The sequence below is a fragment of the Chiloscyllium plagiosum genome, chromosome 22 (assembly GCF_004010195.1).
Source record: "Chiloscyllium plagiosum isolate BGI_BamShark_2017 chromosome 22, ASM401019v2, whole genome shotgun sequence".
In the NCBI taxonomy this organism is placed as follows: domain Eukaryota; kingdom Metazoa; phylum Chordata; class Chondrichthyes; order Orectolobiformes; family Hemiscylliidae; genus Chiloscyllium; species Chiloscyllium plagiosum.
Genome location: NC_057731.1, coordinates 15,782,947 through 15,804,007, shown reverse-complemented (window position 1 = coordinate 15,804,007; position 21,061 = coordinate 15,782,947). Strand labels below are relative to the sequence as shown.

At 38.1% G+C, this 21,061-nt stretch overlaps 1 protein-coding gene across 1 annotated transcript in view; it reads right to left on the bottom strand.

Annotated features, from left to right (window-relative positions):
- Positions 1-6,881: 6,881 nt before the first annotated feature.
- fra10ac1 (FRA10A associated CGG repeat 1) overlaps positions 6,882-21,061 on the bottom strand; it is a 35,711-nt gene continuing 21,531 nt past the window's right edge. Inside the window, exons 9-14 of the mRNA XM_043712466.1 lie at positions 20,339-20,452; positions 19,929-19,971; positions 16,727-16,839; positions 15,913-15,951; positions 10,335-10,419; positions 6,882-8,186 (exon numbers count right to left, since the gene is read on the bottom strand). Of these exons, the coding sequence (XP_043568401.1) occupies positions 8,144-8,186; positions 10,335-10,419; positions 15,913-15,951; positions 16,727-16,839; positions 19,929-19,971; positions 20,339-20,452 (437 nt within the window). The 3' untranslated portion in view covers positions 6,882-8,143. The remainder of the gene's footprint in view (positions 8,187-10,334; positions 10,420-15,912; positions 15,952-16,726; positions 16,840-19,928; positions 19,972-20,338; positions 20,453-21,061) is intronic.

Sequence of the window (21,061 nt, the reverse complement as noted above, 5' to 3'; positions counted from 1 at the left end):
TTCCAAGTCATCCAGAATTACAAAGGTTGAAATTTGGATGTGATTAAATGTGGGCAACTTACTTCAAAATACTTCTCACCATATTTTGTGACTGGCATAAATTTAACTCACTCTGGGAAGTTAGTGGTGGGGAACATGTGCATTGACCTTAGATTACAGAACTCTTTACAGCCTCCAGGAGACTTGGTATAAGGACAACCTAACCCCGCCCCCACACCCAGCTCCAGACCCACACCAGGTCCAAGCTCCCAGCCCTGCCGTGTTTTCACCATCCCTCCAGACCTACCCCTCTCTGAGGATGAAAGATCAGTCCTCAGCAGAGGCCTCACCTTCATTCCCCTACGCTCCCAGATTGATGAATTCAACACGCGGCGTGAAAATACCTAACCCCGCCCCCACACCCAGCTCCAGCCCCACACCAGGTCCTAGGTCCTCGCTCCCAGCCCTGCCGTGTTTTCACACCTAGTTCCCAGCCCTGCCGTGTTTTCACCCCTAGCTCCCAGCCCTGCCGTGTTTTCACACCTAGCAATCTCTCTATGTCTTTCACTTCAAGAGCCTCCTTAGTCAACTATGACCAAGTGCTTAAGCACCCCTTTCCAACTAGGACCATGTTTTTCTTAAATCTCAGATATTTTTCTCTGTTAAAGGTGCTTTATTAACGTAAAGGTGGAGGGACCTTTTTGTCCACATTAATATTTCCAAGTCATCCAGAATTACAAAGGTTGAAATTTGGATGTGATTAAATGTGGGCAACTTACTTCAAAATACTTCTCACCATATTTTGTGACTGGCATAAATTTAACTCACTCTGGGAAGTTAGCGGTGGGGAACGTGTGCATTGACCTTAGATTACAGAACTCTTTACAGCCTCCTGGAGACTTGGGATAAGGAGAAGTCTTGCCTTAATTTTAATGGGAATATCAAATCAAGGCTCATATTTACAAATCAGAATTGGGAAAGTCTAACAATGATTAGATTAGATTACTTACAGTGTGGAAACAGGCCCTTTGGTCCAACAAGAGCAACCCACCCAGACCCATTCCCCTACATTTATCCCTTCACCTAACACTACGGGCAATTTAGCATGGTCAATTCATCTAACCTGCACATAATGATAATGGATTATAGATATGTCAGACTAAAATAACATTGATTTCATGTCTTTGATTTTATGACACTCTTTAGGACTACTGCTCAGTTATTTTACATTTAAAAGTGTGGACAATATAGTGGAATAGAATGTGGCAAACTCATTGAGAAACATACTTGGGTTGGTATAAGCACATTGCTTGGAATGGATTGGGAAATTAACCAAGCTTTAAAAATGACTTAGATTTAGTCTCTAACCTCATGGAAACAGCTGGGGTTAGTTATCTTCAAGGGCATTTGAGAAGACTTTTCACTTTTCTAAATTGTGCATGAAATCTATGCCTTATTAAAGCAAGGTTAGAAAAAAAAATGACTGCTTCGTTCATGTTCAAGGATGAGTTTTCATCTAGTGAAAACAGGCTTGCTCATTTCAAACTGACAACAGCAGACTTGTATATTCCATCTCGATAACAGATTGTTTTGTTGAAGTATTTATCTAAGAAATGAAATCAATAACATAAAAAATACTTCACTGTGGACTATGCAACTTCAGAATTACTATTGACTCTTCAACAGTTTGAAGTCTATGTCTGTCATGATTGCAAAGAAATACTAACACATACTGACCACAATGTGCTATCTTTTGTGGAGAAATTTAAGATTTGAAATACAATGGAGCTTATTGATTCAATCATTCAACACTAAAATTGTTCACATTGATGGAAAATAAAATGTAATAGCCGACAGAGTATCAAGAATATGGTTATGCTGAAGTAATTAAGAAGTGGGAAGTAAATTACAATATATTGTTTAAACCTTATGTAAGGAATGAGTGGTGGCAAAAGAATAGACCTTTCTAACATTTTTTGTATATGTATTATATTTAGCTCGTGATGAATTGCATTGAAATACGTCTCACCTTGATATGGTGGAGGTATGCAAAAGATCACATTTTACTTTTTGGGGAAGTTATAAACTGAAATCAAAGAACCATCAACCTATTTATAACAGCATGTTACCAATGCTAAAAAAAACCCAAAAAAATTGAAAACAATTTAACCTATTGCTGAAAACTGGACGTGATCATTGGAATTTTGTATACCATTCTATTCTTTTCCCATTCCTGGTGTGTGTGTGTGTGAAGCCTTTTGTCTGTCTTAATCATGACTAAGTGAGAGCAGATTTGGAGTTTTTGAAGAGATATAGTTTAAGTTGAATATCAGTAGTTTAAAAATCCTTTCTTCTCTCTGATTTTTGTCGAAGTTGCATGAAACAATAAATAGAGTTACGTTCCGTTAGTGATGAGAAGCCGGTGTGAATTGTTTTTGGCTTGAATTGCAGTCAGAATGGCAAATTGGTCATCTTTCTGGCTGTTTGGGATTTTATAAATTGTGTGTGCCTTGTGGACACACTCTTCCCAGTTAAGTCATAACAAACTGAAGTACACATTTACTGCTATCAGAGATAATTACTCAACCTGACCAAAGTTATTGGAAGGATGGACAGAAAACCCCCCAGACATCATCATCATAAAGGACACAGCACATTCTTCAGAGATAGCCATAAGCATTTGAACAGCAAAAAGCATCAAATCTGTAACCATTGCTTCTGTCATTCTTGGCAATGCCAATACTCATAACTATTACATTATAACTGTGTTTGATACTCACTGAAGCAGTATTTGAATTTAGTTAGAAAATTATGATTAATTTTCTTTCTTAAACTCATGATCATGGTCTAAAACATGCAATATTTTAAAAAACAAACAACTGTGCTTGAGAACATGCTCATCAAATAATATGTGGACAAAAGTGCAAAAGGAAATATGCCAGGGATAATTCTTTGTCAAAGGCAAGTGTTCATAGTTTAAGGATTTTCACAGATTAGAGATAAAGCCTGTTGAATGAGCCAATGTATTTTGATGAAAATGGAGAGAAAATAATTTGTCCTTCAGGAATATATTTTATTTACTGAATAACTTAATTGCAGATAGTAGTGGGTTTAAGTAATAAATGTGCCCCTCCTAATGTCAATCTTCTAGATAGGTTTATGAGGAAAATGCTGTTATGGAAACCAGCTCATCAAAGTGGTCATTCTTCACATTGACAAACAGAGGAATAAACTTCAAGTAATGTTTTGAAAACATGTCTAGTGGCAATGCTGTTCTATCCATATTGTTGAACACTGGGCCATATGCTAAGGAATTCCAGAGAATTGTTCTAACTACGGAAACAGAAGTCGTATTGTTCAACAGCATGATGTGCTTTTATGCTGAATCTTCTTTAACAGGATTACATATTAAGGAGGACCAAGTGAATTAGTTTTACCTTTCCGGACTAAGTAGATCAGAACTCTTATAGCTGAGTGTTAATCCACATGCATTTTCACAGAACTTGTGGTACAAAAAGCCGATTAAATATTTAGAGTACACATAAATTACAATCAAAATTACATGCTGTAATTAACTATTCACTTGACAATGAAAAGTTACAGAAGACAACATACTGACAATCAAATATAGAACAAGATTTAAATAAGAAATTTAAAAAGGCAGAACCACAAAAGTAATCATCTCTGGATTACAAGCAAATTGGCATTGGGTAATTAAAAAGGGCGATGAATGCGTGGTTCAAAGATTGGTGTGAGACTTGGTTTTGATTCATGGAATACTGGCATTAGTGCTGGGGAAAGAGGGATCTGTCCCATTCAGATGGGTTCACATTGAACTAAATTCAGATAAGTGAGAGATGATGATGGAGTTGAATTCAGATAAATGAGAGATGATGCTGGAATTGAGTTCAGAAAAATGTGAGGTGATGCACTTGGACAGGACAAACAAGGCAAGGAATACATGAGCACCGAGAATAAGGGGGACCTTGGAGTGCATATGCACTGGTCCATTAAGGTAGTAGGACAAGTGGATAATGTAGTTGAGGCTTATGGTATCCTTGCCTCTATTACTCGAGGCATAGAATTAAAAGCAGGGAGGTTACGCTGGATGTGCAAAACATCAGTTGTACTCCAGATATTGTGTGCAGTTCTAGAATCCACATCACAGGAGTGATGTGATAGCACTGGAGAGTGGACAGAGATGCTAATACCAGGACCTTGCCTGGACTGGAGAGAGATTGGGTAGATTGCAATTGTTTTCCTTACAGTAGAGGAGATTGAGAGGGAACAAGATTGAGATATACAAAATTATGAGGGGCATAGACAGGGTAGACAGGAAGAAATGTTTCCACTTGATGCAGGGATCAATGACCAGGGGCACAGAAGTTGTGAGGAAAACTTTTTCTCACCCATAGGATGATGGAAGGAATTCTTAACTCACTCCCTGTGAGGGTGGTAGAAGCAGAAACCCTCATAACATTTAAGTAGTATTTAGATGTACACTTGCAATGCCAATGAATACAAGGCAATGTGTTCGGTGCTAGAAAACGAGATTTGAATAATTAGGTGGTTGCTTTTGACCAGCAGAGAGACAATGGGCTGAAGGGTCTATAGATCTCTTTAACCATAATCATGTTGGGACAAATGCATTAGCAAATCATATAATCAGGGCTGTAGACAGGGTATAAATTAGATAGCAAGGAGAAGGTTCAAATTTCACACACAGGTAGATTTGGAAAGTCAAAGAGAAGGGACAAAGCATAAAATATAAGACTGCACCAGCAAATAAGGTCTGAAGAGAAAAATTGTAAAAGGACTGAATTAAAGACTCATTATCTGAATGCTTGTAAAATTTGTAACAAGATGGAAGAATTGATAACATTAATGGAAATAAAGGAGTATCTCGCCATTGTTGAGATATGGTTCAAAGTGATCACTGCTGAGACCTTAAAACTTCAAAACTATTTCATTGTTTGGAAAGATTGAAAGGTAAGAAACAAGGAAGTGAAGTAGCTATCAAGGAGGAGATCAGTTGTGAGAAAGGATTTTAGTTCAGAGGAGCAAAATGCATTAATGTGAGGGGGGAGAAAGAGACAGCTAAAGTCGGAAGGCTCCTTCATAGTAGATATACACTAGGGCTTCTCAATCTGTGGGTCACAACCACCTGATGAAGGAGCGTCGCTCCGAAAGCTAGTGTGCTTCCAATTAAACCTGTTGGACTATAACCTGGTGTTGTGTGATTTTTAACTTTGTACACCCCAGTCCAACACCGGCATCTCCGAATCATGACCAATGCTATTGCTACTCATTCATTCACCAATCCATTCACACACTCACTTTCTCAGGCCCGGGAGTTTTGCTGATTAATATCACTTAAGAACCATTCCCAATGGCTGTGATGGTGTAGGAAGGAAAGATTTAGATTCCTGAGACATTAAGACTATTCCTAAGGAGAATGGGATCTATGTATGCTGGATGGGTTGTAACACGGCAGGATCAGGTCAAATATCTTCACATTGGCATTTGCTAGTACTGTTTGGGAGGATTTAAATTACAGTGGCTGGGGAATAGGAACCTGAGCAGGGAAACACGAATAAGGGAAACAAAGATAGAAATGAAAGGTGGCAAAGTAGAAAACAAAAGTGGAAGATACAGGAAACAGAAGCTAGCAGCAAACTGGGCTTCAGTACAAAACACATATAAAAACGTTAAAAAAGACAAGTGCTTTATCTGAATGCATGGAACATTCACAGTAAGGATGAATTGACAGCACAAGTAATTGTAAACAGGTACAATATAATTGTGATTATAGAGACCATGGCAGCAGGGTGGCCAAGAACATCCAGAGGTATTTATTTAGATGAAGGACAAAAAACAAATGGAAGAGGAGGTGAACTATGTTCTTATTCAAAGATGAAATCAGTGCAATAGAGAGATTCCTGAGATTGGAGAGATTGGATCACCTGGAGATCAGAACAGAGGGCATCTCATTGAACTATACAAAATTCTACTTGGTTGGACAGGCTGGATGCATTCCAGACTTGTCTTGGATCCAGGAAAAGGAATAATAGGATACACAATAAGCCATTTCAGGATGAGATGAAGAAAGTTTTCTTCACTCAGAGGGTGGTGAAGCTTTGGAATTCTCTACCATTGAAGGATATGGGATCAAGTCACTGAATATACTTAGAAACAGATTTTTAGAGGCTAAAGGCATCATAGATATGGAGCAAAAGCAGCAGTATGGTGTTGAGATAGAGCATCAGCCATGATCATGTTGATTGGTGAAGCAGACTTGATGGACTGCTTTGGTCTACTTCTGCTTGTAATCTCTATGACTCTAAGAAGGTACACCCGCCCAGTTTAGCATTGCAGCTATCCCAAGAAGTGCTGCTTGTGCAACCAATGCTTCTCATGACCACCCTGTCACAACCGTCCACACTCGGATAGCAGCCTGATCTTCATTCTCCCTTGATGGTCCAACTCTCATTCTCGTTCCCATTGTTGGCAGGACACTTCTCATGCTCTTGCTAGACAGCAGCCCCTTATTCTGACTCCCTGCCTTAGCACACCCATTATCAGTCACTATTGAACCCATTGACAGCAAATGGGGAAAGAGAAATATCCTCAGTGGAGGTGCAGATCCTTGCAAAATTCTCCACTCTCAGTTAACCATATTTTATACAATGAATTGGAAGATCAGACAGGACCCTGCAGCGGGCCACATTTTGTTCACAGATCACCTATTGGAGAAGCTTATTCTACCCTGAAGAATTTATGCCTCCTTGTTGTTGATTCCCCATTCCTTCCCTTTCCAGAATTTGAAAGAGTTTTATTCAATCCCTTTTGTGTTCATGAATCCAGAGCTTTCCACTGGAAATAAAATGTCTCACACAAATAAATACCTGGTTGACATCATTCTAATTTATAGTTTTATTATAGTAGCAATATTCCATTGTTAATCAGGTATTCATGCTGTGTGCAAGACCACAAGTCTTGTTAACCTTAGGGGATAGGGGCACAGACTTCACACACACTTAACATAAAACTCGGATACATCTCCAATGTACCACGAAGGACCACACAATCAAACCAGACAAGTCAATGGGAGAAAAGGGGGTCTGGGGCTGACCTTGCAGGTATGCAGATTCGCAGGGAGTATACCAGCTGATAACAAGGTGTAAGTGTATTTTAGTTGCGATATTAATCAAATATCTCAAATATTTGCTGCTTTATTTAAGCTTCAGAATTTCAAGTTTCCTTTTGCATCTCTACTTCCATTTTCAAAGATCTAATTCTGTCCCTTGATTGTTCTGTCCCTTCAGGAGATATTTACACTCTATGGTCTTCTTCCCCCGAAGCATACTGCTCCAAATTTACGTAGGTTTGAACTATATTACCATATAGTAACCAGCTTGAAGTCTGTTAAAATCTTTCACAATATGAAATTCTCTCATTGGCTAATCAGCCATTTCACCTAAGATGCCAAAGCATGTTTGTGCAGACAGAAAAGAGTTTTAGGCAATGAGATTGTGCGCAACAAATGAGAAATACATTACTTGCATACTATGAAACATTCAACTAATTACAGTACATGTTTGAGTTACAAGAAATATACAACAGAATAAATGACATTGTTAAGATTTCAAAATATTTCCAAAGTACAAAATTGTTTCAGGCATATATCTAGTTTTTCATTTAAAAAGATTAAAGAACCTATATTAACATTACCTTCAGTACAATATGCTGACAAATCACTGATAAATAATTCCCTTACTAACATACACTAGAACAACAGTAAGCAAATGTTATTTTTTTAAATTTTGTGATATCCCAAATTAAAATATATTCTCTGTTCATTGGATTATTCTGACAACTGAAACTTAAAAACTCCAAAGTACATTATTCAGAACTTGAAAATATCGGACATTTCCCAAAATGATTACAATATTTTATTGTAGCAGACAGGAAACTCTTCTATGCAAATTTTTCCAAATCCAGCAAGAAATATTCAAAGTAGTTATGTTCACCTGGTGTTTTTGTATTCTTAATTTTCAAACTTAATACTCTCTGAGATAATCATGTGAAAAATAAAATTTGAATTTGTTCAATTTTTTCTTCTTCTGGAATAAACTGTATGCAGTGATTAACCTTCAAGCACAGGTCACAGAAACATGTCTTCAAAATACTCATCAAATTCGTCCTCCCTGCAGATGAAGAACAGGGTATGCTTTAGGTTTCCATATTACAACTGAACCTTTTATGATATTTCTCATGAACAAGTCCCTCTCCTCCTATATCTGATTTCAATAACCACCACACTACTTCTTTCCAACTCTTCCTTGATCTGTGTTTTCTACGCTTACTTACACTCTTTCACTACAGTGCCTTTCTCTAACTCTCTTGCTTGCTCTTTCTGAAGTGTTTCTGTCCTTTGGTCACCTCCCAGTCTCCAACTGTTTCTTTTCTCTGGTACACCTACTTGTCTGTCCTTTCCATCTTTCACTGTTTCTCTCTATATATTTGCAGTCCTACCCATTGCTTGCTCCTTTAAACACAAACATTTCTCACTTCTCCCAGTGAAATCTGCAACCAGATTTATACTGACTCTAACAGGTGCAGACCATAGTTGAACTGATCAATAGATAGGAGGAATGGGAGCAAACGAGTCAGGGTATGTGACTTAGATGTAGTGACAGCTCAGGCAGAGAGAAAGCACATATAATGCATCATCTCAGACTGGTAAAGCTTGCTGTAGATTTCAAGTGGGATCTGGAGTCCTGGGCCATAATTGTGTTACACTGTTAAAAACAAAACTGGTGTACTCACACAGACAAGGAAGAAACTGGCGAGTTGTAAAGCAAAAAGGAGTCCAGGACCTGGGGCTACCAGTGGATATGGGAAGGAAGAGGTAAAACTCACATATCCACACTGATAGGGCTAGCAGGGAGGGATCGGCATCTAGCATTGCTGTGTAATCAAAAGGAGGCTTGGCCATTTGAATCCAATCCATAATTGAGGAGCAAGTGGTTTCACACACCAAGGCTGTCATTATATGAACAGACAGGTTGGTTTGATCAGCGGTTTGGGATTGCGATGAGGCTGTAATGGATCAACAGGCAGCAGTGTTCAATGGTCTTAAGTCAGACCATTTGGATGGGGAGAGACAAACAGCTGAGATTTTGAATCCAAGTAGGAAATTTGTCCCAACTGGCATATGGCAACATATTTGCAATCGAGAACATAGCAGGTTCCCAAGATCCAATGATGTTTGGAAACAATAAACAATTTTTGATAAAGATGGATACACACCAACTGCAATAGTTTTCTTTCAGTTTAGTTTATTAGCCTGCTTAGGGAATGATGGATTAATTTCTATGGATAAATGGAGGAAGTCTAGAAAGTAGTCAACTTTTTTTTCTCCATTCATCAAAATTGACATTCTTGGATTAGTCACTGAACAAACCAGAAGAAATAATAATTAATTAAACCGGTCTTAAGGGACCTCTCCTGTGAAGAGACCACAGAGGCAGAATTCCTTGATATTTCCCTTTCTGTACCAGGCTCATCTCCAAATGTCTACTCTCTGCTCTTTAATCTCATTTTGGCGTCACAGTTTTATGGGTGCTCTTCCTACTGTGACATTTCAGTTAAAATAATAGCTTTGATGTCTTTAGTGCAAGTTATTCCTTTGACATATTTCTTCCAATAAAAACATGGCAGCACTAAAATGGTTGGCAATTATTGATAAAAATCTACCAATGCACTCAGGAAAATTGTTTCCAATTAGAAACAACGTTTATGCTAAAGATTAAGGGAATCAAGGATATATGTAGGGAAAAGTCAGAAAAGTAGAATTGGAGGCTAATCAGATCAATCATGGTCTCACTGAATGGCAGAGAATACTTTTTGGCTGAATGGCCTACTTCTGTTCCTACATCTTAGGGTCTGACAAGTGAAATTTTACACTAGAATAATAATATTCAGCCACTTACGTTTGGCACAATGTTATGCATTGCACTAGAATTATCTACTTTTGTTCAAAGCACAGATTCACTAAGTTTTATGAGTGAAGAGAAACATACACAATCTGAGGCCATACACCTGAAGGGACAGACAGTAAGTCTCAGGGGTTAATAGTTTATTTTTACATGACATCATTTCATCTGCATGTGAGGGGCAATTCAGGATGTAATGATTCTGCACTGTTACAGAGCTCACATTTTAATTATTACAGCCACTGAGCGTTTTATAACCCTTATTTTGCAGATAGATGATAACAGAATTTGGAATGCAATGTTAGCAATAGTTCCTACCTTTTCAATATATATAACAATTTGGATACAAAAACACACCTGGTCTTAGTTTCAAAATCTTGAGCTGGTCCCTTCCAGTATTCAGCCTCCAAGGGGTCATCTGCATCTGGTTTATCTTCTGATTCTGATTTAACAATTATTATATTTCATAAATAAGTGCCATAACACAGTTGTCACAGTTCAATAACATATCAAGACAAGCATTTCAAACAAATGAAAAAAGTAATAGGAAATATCTGCATCACTGTTTGCTAAGGAAGAGGACGTTGATACATTATCAGTGGAAGCAGCCATGGCAGAGTTACAGATTAGCTGAAGTTAACAGGCACGATGCACTGCAAAAAAGGTGACTATGCTTACAGCAGATAAATTCGATGTGGGCAAATGAGGGAGGGAGTGCGATAGTGGAAGAAGCTGACATAATATTCTATTCTTCCCTAAGTGTGGAAGGTATGCCAGAGGACCGAGTGTGAAAGGTGTGACACGCATAATTCAATAAAAGGCCCCAGGATAGACAATAACTACATTCCTTATACAAGACAACCATGGGTAAGATTTTAGAAATACTAATCAGAGCAAAAGACATTGATAGGCTCTTTAAGAGAGGTGACTAATGAAATGTACAAGGGAAGAGGGAATTACCATAATTATTCCAGAAATGAGGAATTGATTTTAACAACAAAGTTAGGTCAGAGAAGATAGCTTTGCTCTACTTGGTGCAAGGAGATTGAAGATTTAATAAAAGTGAGCAAGCTTATTACAGGTTTGAATAAGGTAGAAAAGGAAAAGTACAAGGACTGGATGATGCAGTGATAGGGTTTTAGGTGACAAATGCAGCAGGGAGGGAGCTGTGAGAAAGAGAGCATTTATACTGTGCATAAGGGTGGTGGAAGCAGAAATAATCAATGAGTTCTGAAAGAAATTGGATGGACACTTGAAGGAATTAAATTTTCAGAACTCTTGAAGTCTGACTGGATTGTTCTACAAAGACCCAGTATAGATTTCAGGCATGAATGATCTCTTGTGCCATAAATGACTATTTCCTAAAAAGGCAGAATGATTTGAAACTTTTTTTTATGGCATCCATTTGCACATAAGAGGCAAATTGCTAAAACATTGTTTGTAATTGTGATCTTGAATCAGTCTGATGTACGAGGGAAACAAAACTGAAGATCCAATTCCATGTGAAAGCACAGGACGTAAATCAGACACAAGTTTGCTTAAAGAAAAGCACAACGCCATTGACACAATCTAATTAAGTGGATTTGCAAAGGAACTTGTTACAAAATGATTAATATTCCATGCTGAAGAACTGCTAAAGCTCTTTATTAATAAGCAAACTGTTCGCTAGGAACTGGTTAAAAGATAAATGGAACAATTCTATCAGAATGGTTACTGTCACAAATTTTCCTAGAAATCACACTAAGCTAGAACATTTTACTTCAAAATGCATTGAAAGGTAACATACCGGGCTATATGGAAAATATTGTAAAACTTACAACTGCTGCCCTCAGTCCAGACCAGCTTGCAGATAGCACCATAAACATATGTATGTTTTTAGACTTACCACAGGATTGTTAATTAAAACTACTGGCTTCAATGCTTTATTGCAAAACAACTTTATGATGTTTCAGAGTAGCCATGTGATGGTGCTATAGCAATCTCACCCTAACCCTCAGGAAGGCTGAATAAAAGAAGGGGGCAGGGCAAAGTGGGGCAGGAGAGAAGGGGAATGGGGAATGGGGGAGATAGGGGAGAGATAGGAAAGGGGGGGAAGAGAGAGGGTGATAGGGAGTGGGGAAAGGAGCAATTGGAAACAGAGGAGAGGTAAACGGTGCATGACCTGATTGAGTTTTTTTGAGCAAGAGTCAAAGATGATTGTCGAGGACAGGACATTGGATGTTGTCTACAGGGACTTTAGCAAAGTCTTTGACAAGGTCCCTCATGGCAGGCTGAAACAGAAAGTGAAGTCACATGGGATCCTTGGTTAACTAGCAAGATGGATACAGAACTGGCTTGGTCATAGAAGAGAGAGTAGTGGTAAAAAGGTTGCTTTTCTGACTGAAGATCTGTCACCAGGGATGAGTTCTATGATTGTTTGTAATACATATATAAATTATTTGGATGAGAATTTAGGCGGTCTGATTAGTAAGTTTGCAGACTCCACAAAGATTGGGAGAACTGTGGATAATGGGATTACCAGAGGATACAGCGGGCAGAGAAATTGAAATGGAATTTAATCTAGACAAATGCAAGGTATTGTATTTTGGAAGGTTAATGCAGGAGTGAAGTACACAGTTAATGGCAGAACCCTTTGAAGCATTATCATACAAAGGGATCTAGGCTTTCAGGTCCACAGTTCACTGGAAGTGGCAACACAGTGGATAAGGTGGTCAAAAAGGTGTCTGGCATGCTGGCCTTCATCGGTTGGGGCATAGAGTATAAAAATTGACCTGTCATTTTGCACCTATATAGAACTTAGTTGGGCCACATTTGGAATACTGCGTACAGTTCTGGTCATCATACAAGCAGAAGAGTGTTGGGACTTTGGAGAAGGTACAGAAAAGGTTTACCAGGATGTTGCCTGGTTTGGAGGGTATTAGCTATGAGGAGAGATTGGATAACCTCAGTTTATTTTCACTTGAATGCTGGAGGCTGAGGGGATGGATCTGATAGAAGTTTTCAAAATATTGAGGCATGGATAGAATGGATATGTGGAGTCTTTTTCTCAGGATAGAAATGTCAATTACTTAGTGAAACAGAATTAAGGTAAAAGAGTGGGGGAGTATAAAGGAGATGCGAGAGGCAAGTTTCTTTACAAAGATGGTGAAAGTGCATTGCAGGCACATACCAGAGGAGAAGGTAGAGGAAAATACAATAGAAATGCTTAAGAAGCATCTTGACAGATTCATGAATAGGCAGGGAATAGAGGGATACTGTGTGTACAGGAAAGGGGCTTTTAGATTCGAGAGGGATCATGGGTCAGTGTAGGCTTGGTGGGCTGAATGACCTGTTCCTGTGCTGTACTGTTCTTTGTTCTTCCTTCTAAGGGAGAGAAATATTACAGGGTCATCTGAAATCAATGGTGAAGGGACAATCAATGAGGAGGGAAAACAGAATAGATTATGAAATTGAACTAGGGGTTGAATCACAGAGTACAGTCATAGAGATGTACAGCACGTAAACAGATTCTTCGGTCCAACTCATCCATGCTGACCAGATATCCTAACCTAATCTAGTCCATTTGCCAGCACTTCTAAACCCTAAACCCGTCCTATTCATATACCCATCCAGACGCCTTTTAAATGCTGTAATTGTACCAGCCTCCACCACTTCCTCTGGCTGTTACTGCACAGGAGACCATTCAATCCATCGTGCCTCCATCAAGTTTCTGAGCTCACTTACTTCCAACGCATTGTAGACCTGAGCTACTCACTGTGTGAAAAAGCTTCTCTCCTTGCATTGCTTCTTTTACAATGCACAAAGACCATTTCCTCTGGTTCTTAAACTGTTTTCCAGTGGAAGCAATTTCTCCCTATTTTGGTTTTGGAAACTTTCATCAAATCTCCTCTTAGCCTTCTCCTCTCCAAAGGAGAGAGTCCCAATGTCTCCAGTCTTTCCTCAGAACTGGAAATGTCTCATTCCCGGAACCATTCTCATAAAGCTTTGCTGCACTCTTTCCCACTCATTCACATCCTTCCTAAATGGTGCCCAGAACTATAAACAATACTTCAACTGAAGTCTAACCAGTATCCAACTTAGACAAGCTTCTCATAACCTCCTTAATCTTGATTTCTATGCCCCTATTTATGAAATCTAGTACTAGTACTATATACTAATCTATAATAATGTATGTTTTATTAACAACTCTCTCAACCTGTCCTGCCACCTTCAATGACCTATAGACATATCAAGATTTTTCTGCTTCCTCAAACCATTTAAAAAAGTACACTTTATTTTATACTGTTACACCATGCTCTTTGTACACTAGTATATCACCTCACATTTCTCCACATTCAGCTCTACCATCTATCTGCTCACTCCACCAATTTGTCAATGTCCTTTTGAAGTTCTACACTGCCTGCCTCACAGTTCACAACTCAGCTAAGATTTGTGCTATCTGCCAACATTGGTATTCTGGGGACAATATCAAAATCTGGATGAGTTATATACTGAAGGAAAAGCAAGGGTCCCAATACTTACCACTGGGAAACTCCACTATAAATCTTCTTCTCACCCCAAAAAATATTCATTAGATCATAAGAAAAAGGAACAGGAGGAGGCCATTAGCTCTTCGAGCCTGCTCTACCATTCAATAGTAACATAGTTTATCCGACACTCCTTCTGTCCACTTTCCTGTCCTTTCCCAATAACCCTTGACTCTCCAATGATCAATAATCTATATCAGCCTCAAGCATAGAACTCTCCCCCATGTGTGTCTGTGGAAAGGAGTTCCAAATACTCTCAGCAAATACATTCCTCCTTACCCCAGATTTAAATTGTCACCCCTAAATTCTGAAACTACGCCCTTTGGTCCTTGGTTCTCCCATGAGGGGAAGCATCCTCTGGGCATTTACTCTGTCAAACCTCTTAAGAATCCTATATGTATCAATGAGATCACCTCTCATTCTTCCAAATTCCAATGAGTAGAGTTAACCATTAACCATTTCTCTCTCTATTCTATCCCTTAGCTAATTTTGTATCTATGTTGCGATTGAGCAGGAAAGGCAAGAGAAACAGGAGTGAGGAGGAACAGTAGATGAAACAAAAATACCCTGAACACAGACAAAAGTGAATAAAATCTAACAGAACAACAATAATTTATTTTATGATATGCATATCTTAGAACTCGCACTGACTTTTCATTATTTTTATTATTTTATCAATTTTGGTTTGGAGCTGAGGAGGACTTGTGGACTTTGGGAAACAGCTCATGATAAAAGAACAGACTAAACATGTGAGGCCAGGCATGAAGGTTAATTTCAGGCTAATTCTTATCAAAAGCGTTCCTACAAACACCGTGACCCCGGAAAGAGCATTATTTTTAAACAGATAGCAGAAGTTGGCTTTTGATTAGGTCAGTACTTGAGAAATGATTCACACGAGTCTGGAAGAGACTTTGTGTTCAAGAAAATAGTAAATTTTGAATGGTAACTGACACCTCAGGAGAAGACTGTTAGTCTATCAGGGGTTAATTCAAGGGTACGTGCGAGTCAGAATACCAGGTGAAAACCTGGTCATGGTAAATTACATGTTTAAATCATGCAGTAGAACTTTGTTTCAATTCATAACCTTCCAAATCAGATCAGAGTCTGCTACTAAGGAATCAAAGCTGATTTCTAAACTCAAATTACATTAATAGATTGAACCCTCACAAGATTTTGTTGAAATGAAAAATAACAAGAGAAACTGTTGACACCACGCAGCTAGGCAACCATTACAGCATTCTCAGTATTTTGCTTTTGCTCTGGTGAAATCAATTTACTTCCATCTATGCAAATAAGAGCCACAAAATGATAACTAAAAAGGCTAAATGCTTTAAATTATATACTAAAAGGAAAAACAGCCATAGGGATCATTGCATCATGGCGGGCAGGCATTGCTTATGAAAAATTACCTTGGTCAGAGTCAAAGTTTTCTGTTCTGCTGGATTTTCCTGTAAATATAAACAAAGCACCAACTGGTAACCAGTACATTTGAAGAGATAAAGGGCAAAGCAGTTTCTCAAACTAGAAATTACATCTTTAATCCCACTCTGAACTGTTATTCATGATCTGACTTTCCCTGAAGAGAAGATATGCTTTAACAGTCCCATGTTTTACAATAATTCTGGTAACTGCATGGGCTTTGCTGTGTGTGGGTGCTGCATCCATCACTGACTGCTACAAAGTTGTCATTAGAAATGAGCAACCATCATTTCTTTGCAGTTTCTATTTGCCTTCAAGTAAGCTGAGCATAGTTCCAAAATGAATTTGCAAGGCTACTGCCTCGGAACCTAAACTGACCTAGGGCAATAGTGTTACTGATCGAGAACATGTTCCCATTGGAAAGGACATCCGTTTTGCTCACGTAGACTATAGCTGGAAATGTGTTGCTGGACCTCACTTTCTCCTCACGTAGACTATAGCACTGTGCCTTTAGATCAGGTAGCTACATGGATATTAATGCAATCTATTAAATTATCACCATAAAAGAATGTGAATGAAAGTATTATTTTGATTGGACAATCAATCTGTCAGCAGTTTGATACATTTGTGGACAGTAAATTGCTTGCAATATTGCAAGAATTCAAATACGTGAGCCATAACTACCAGTGGCGGTTCGGACCTCAGTGTGGAAACTGTCTGCAGATGGCACTGCCCATATAAAACTTCAATTATACTGTGTTTTTGTACAATATTTTGTCAAAGGATTACTTTCTTGTGACCTACCCTTGCTTTTACAACTATGCTTCTCTGTGGTCTTGGTTCTTTTTTCTGCTGGGACTTCATGGTGGTGTTCCTCCTCTCCAGGTTTCCTTTTTACTGCTTTCACTTCTTTCCTCCTTCATCAAATTTTAATAATACAGTAATATAAAATTGTAAAAATACTGATGTCTGCAATATTTTACATACATGAAATGAAAGCTACATGTATTCACACACATAGTTCTTTTTTGCTAGGCAGTACGATTATGTCTATACAGTGCGACATTTTCACTAAGTGCAATGGAAAATATCAATCCCTGACGAGAAATAACTTGCCTGGTTTGAATTTAAATCAATTAACTATCCCCGATCTATCTGTATGCAAACCACAGCCCAGTCAATCAGGATTCTTTTCTTGAACTACATGAATTTTTGTTTCTTAGCTGAAGTTTTTTTTTGCATTTCAATCTTGATGAGTATAAGATGAAACATATCAACTTCGTTGCACTTTTCAGCAATGCTTTATGTCTGTCCTATCAAACAATTAGCTTTAATTGAGAGAGGTGGGACTGTGGCGGAAAAAAAAGCGTTAGATGGAAACAGAAGTGGGTAGCAGCTGGAAGCTCAAGAGAATACACTCCTATTCAATGGGAAGAAGGCAAAGCCAGATGCAACGTATCAGGGACTTGTAGGATAATTAGGAGCAAGGCAAAAGACAACAGACCTTTATAGCCAGCTTTACTATATTATTTAAAAGCAACTGAGCAGCTGTTGCCGGAAGCTTAAAAAAATCCAAGCAGCTTTATTGTCTATAAAGTACTTATGGGAAATTAGATTATTAGTAATGATTCAAAGGTCATAATTTGCAGTAAGTGTAAAGTTACAAGCCTAGAAAAAAAAATCAGGTCACACTTCAGGTTTGAGGGGGAAAAACAAGCAGCAAAAAATTCAACCATATAGTAAAAGGCATTCCATGAGAAAACACAATTACATTGTGTAATATCCAGCTGTTTGAAAAGAACATTAGAAATGTTAGTTGTGGGGTGTAGCAGTACAAAACTGAAGTATTGCAGAAAAAGACAGAATTTGAACATTTTTGTGTTGCATTCATCTGGATAATTTTACACTTACATAAAGGGAAAACAAACTTATTTAAGTATTTTGTTGAGAACAGTGTTCAGCAAGTGGACTCTGGTAGAGACGCTGCCATGGAGAATACACCAGTTAGATGATGACTGACAGCTAACTGCCAAATTTCACTTAAATTAAAACCAGGCTGGTCGACTCACGTTGTCAAAGCATTGGCCTGAGAAACAAACCAGAGAATGGCTGTTTTATTGAGTTGAAACAGGCACAATGTGTGTTTATCTTCTTTGAAGATTTATACATGTTGCTTCTAGTCTAACCAAAGACAGAAAACTGCAAGCACAAATGACAATTTAAAATTATTGTATTATGAGAATTTTTTTTAGAACATGTTGCATAACTGTGGAATCCCATCTAATGTTAGACATTACATTTTGAGGTTGCAATTATAGGTAGGGTGCAGATAGTCAGCACCTTGCTTAGTGTGAACAACAGAAGCGGAAATCTACCAGTTTTTAGACATTTGGCTGTCATGCTTGGAATCACATTAGCAATTAAATTCATATACAACATTACTCATTGGTGTGATTGGCAGAACCTTTGTTTTTTGGTTGGGTGAACACAACTCTGCTTGCGGTGCTAGAACTGCTAATTGTGAACACCATTCATATTTATCTGCAAAGTAGCAACATGGAACAGCTAGCCTTCACCTGCTGCTGCAACAACTGAAATACTTCACCTTCAAGAGTAAATTTAGGTAGCCTGGGCACTTTTCCGGACCAAAGGTGATGACCTTGAGCCCTTTCATGAGCTTGCTCATGTTCAGCAATAAATTTTCTCATCAGGGCAGCCATTATCCTGGAGGATGGCTTTCATGCGGTCTATTCCAGTAAACAGCTATGCCCCATGATGGTGACGTTAAGGCCAACTGTATAGCATGCTGATCTGTAGGAATCCCAACACACTGACCAATAAAGATAACTTATGATAAATGGTAGTGGGGAACACCCTGGATCATTTCTCAATAGAAAAAAGCGATCATTTGATTGCTGCAGTTAAAATATGAATTTGATCATGCATCAGAGTCTATGAAGACATAGATGGAAATTTTATTCAAAGTATTTATCAAAGTATGCAAGGAATAGAAGATTAGATGACATATTTCTCATGAAACCTGACTAAGATATTTGCAACAGCTCAGCCTGGAGGAGATCCCATGGCAATACGACCTATTTGGGCTTATGTGGCATTGTTAAAACAGAATTCAACTGCGTAAGTTGCAGAGGTCGTAAGTTTAATGAATATGGATTCACAAAACAATGGCAGATCTAGACTGTTACAATAATGCTGCAGTGCAAATGTCTCTGGGATCCTTGAATAGGTACTTTGGTGAATAGGCTAGGAATGTCAAAAAGAGCAAATAGTGAACGCATTGCTATCAATATGCAAGTCGTGTACTGTATTCACAAATGTGAAAGAATACATATGTGTAAAATCTTGGTTTACTAAAGAGAAAAAAGATCAAATCAACCTGGTTCAAGAAAACATTTTTTTGCAATTTGTGGTGAAAATATTTCAGCACTCATTATTAATGGACAGATAGATACTTGTGATAGCTAGCTGTTACAGATCTGTGGGATGATAGGGGAGCAGTGAGGGGAGGCAGCCAGTGGGACAGTGAGGGGAGCAGTGAGGAAGGTGGCTAGCTGTGAGGCTCAAGGCCAGTGTGGCAGAGAGTGCAGCAGTATTGAGAAATGTGGATGAAAGGAAGGTGAAGATGGATAGCCATGGGATGGCAGCAACAACGGGCAGTACTTCTGGTTCCAATGCCATGTGGGCACACGCAATGACTATATCAACACCATTGGCACCAAATTCCTTTTCAAGTGCACTGACAGGGGATTCAATTAATCAAACCAGTCTATGTAATAATTTTAATTTACTACATAGATATCATTTTATATTTTTATTTACACATACAAAAACTGATTTAACACAGGATGCACAAATAATTGTTTATACTCATTTCAATTGACACTGTTGTATAAAATTTATCAACTCTGGCAATTTGTAAGCAGGAGGATTATATGGTAATTAATTTGCTTTATTTCAAGAGATACTGTAGAATTAGTTATGTTACCTGTGGTGATAGTTTAGTTTATAGGAGCATTCTGGACATAATCCTATGAAGGAAATGTAATATTTAATTAAAATAGAACAAGAAAAATGTGATATTACTGTCAAATAGAAAATTAAAAAAATTCACCCTACATGGGTTGACTAAAAAGTTCTTAACAATTGTTCTTAACAATTAACGTTATCTATTGTCCTACAATTCGTATGAATTTGGAAGGCAAGCAGGCCAAATTGTTAATCTTTTCTGGTATTGACAGTTAAAATCACACATTTTTGCAATTTAAATTCAAATTTCTAATAGCGAAGAGCACATAATTAGCTGATCAGCAATAGCTTTATTTCCAGATCTCAAACTAGACAAATAAATGCTTGATATATCCAAATGTGGGACGAAGTGACAAAGATGTGACTTACTCAGTTTCACAAGAGCATTTCTTTTCTCCCCTTGCTCAATATAACCAAAGTTAACCTCCCAACTTTTCAGTCCTTCTTTCTCAACACAGTGTTTGCTACCACAGCAAAACTGACCTGAAATGGGGGAAAAGAAAATTAAACGTTAACTCTTCACAGAAACACTAACTTGGCAGTATTCTGATTCGTTGTCTCTTATTTTAGGCATGAGGCAGTATCAATATTCGGGTTTTGGTTTATAAAATTACAATGGGAGTGAAAAGTTTGAAAAAAAACTTAGGTTGTTTCCATAACTGAGAACTATCAGTTATTTTTTGATAGTGTATCTGAAACAATTACTAGAACATCTATTTTAAAACACATGGCATTACCTTTGTCATGATGCATTGTTTAGATGCTCCAGAAATTATGGTCATTCAGATTTTGTGTAAATTCATAAAAGTGCGTGAATGCATCATTAAGAAAGCATTTTTCTGTATTTTTACAGCCCAGAACAAAACCAGTATAATGAAATAAATATTACTAACCTTTAGTTTAAGCTTAAACATTTATTTGATAGTATTTGGCAGGTCCTACGGGATCGTGCTCCTGTGACCCTCTGAATTCAATTTGTCCCAGTTTGACTTTGCCCTATTATATAAACTGCAAGCTGCCAATTAATGGTTTGTGCCTGTCCTCAGATGTCTCGAGCCCTAGCTGTAAATCTTTAATTCTGGTCTAAGAACT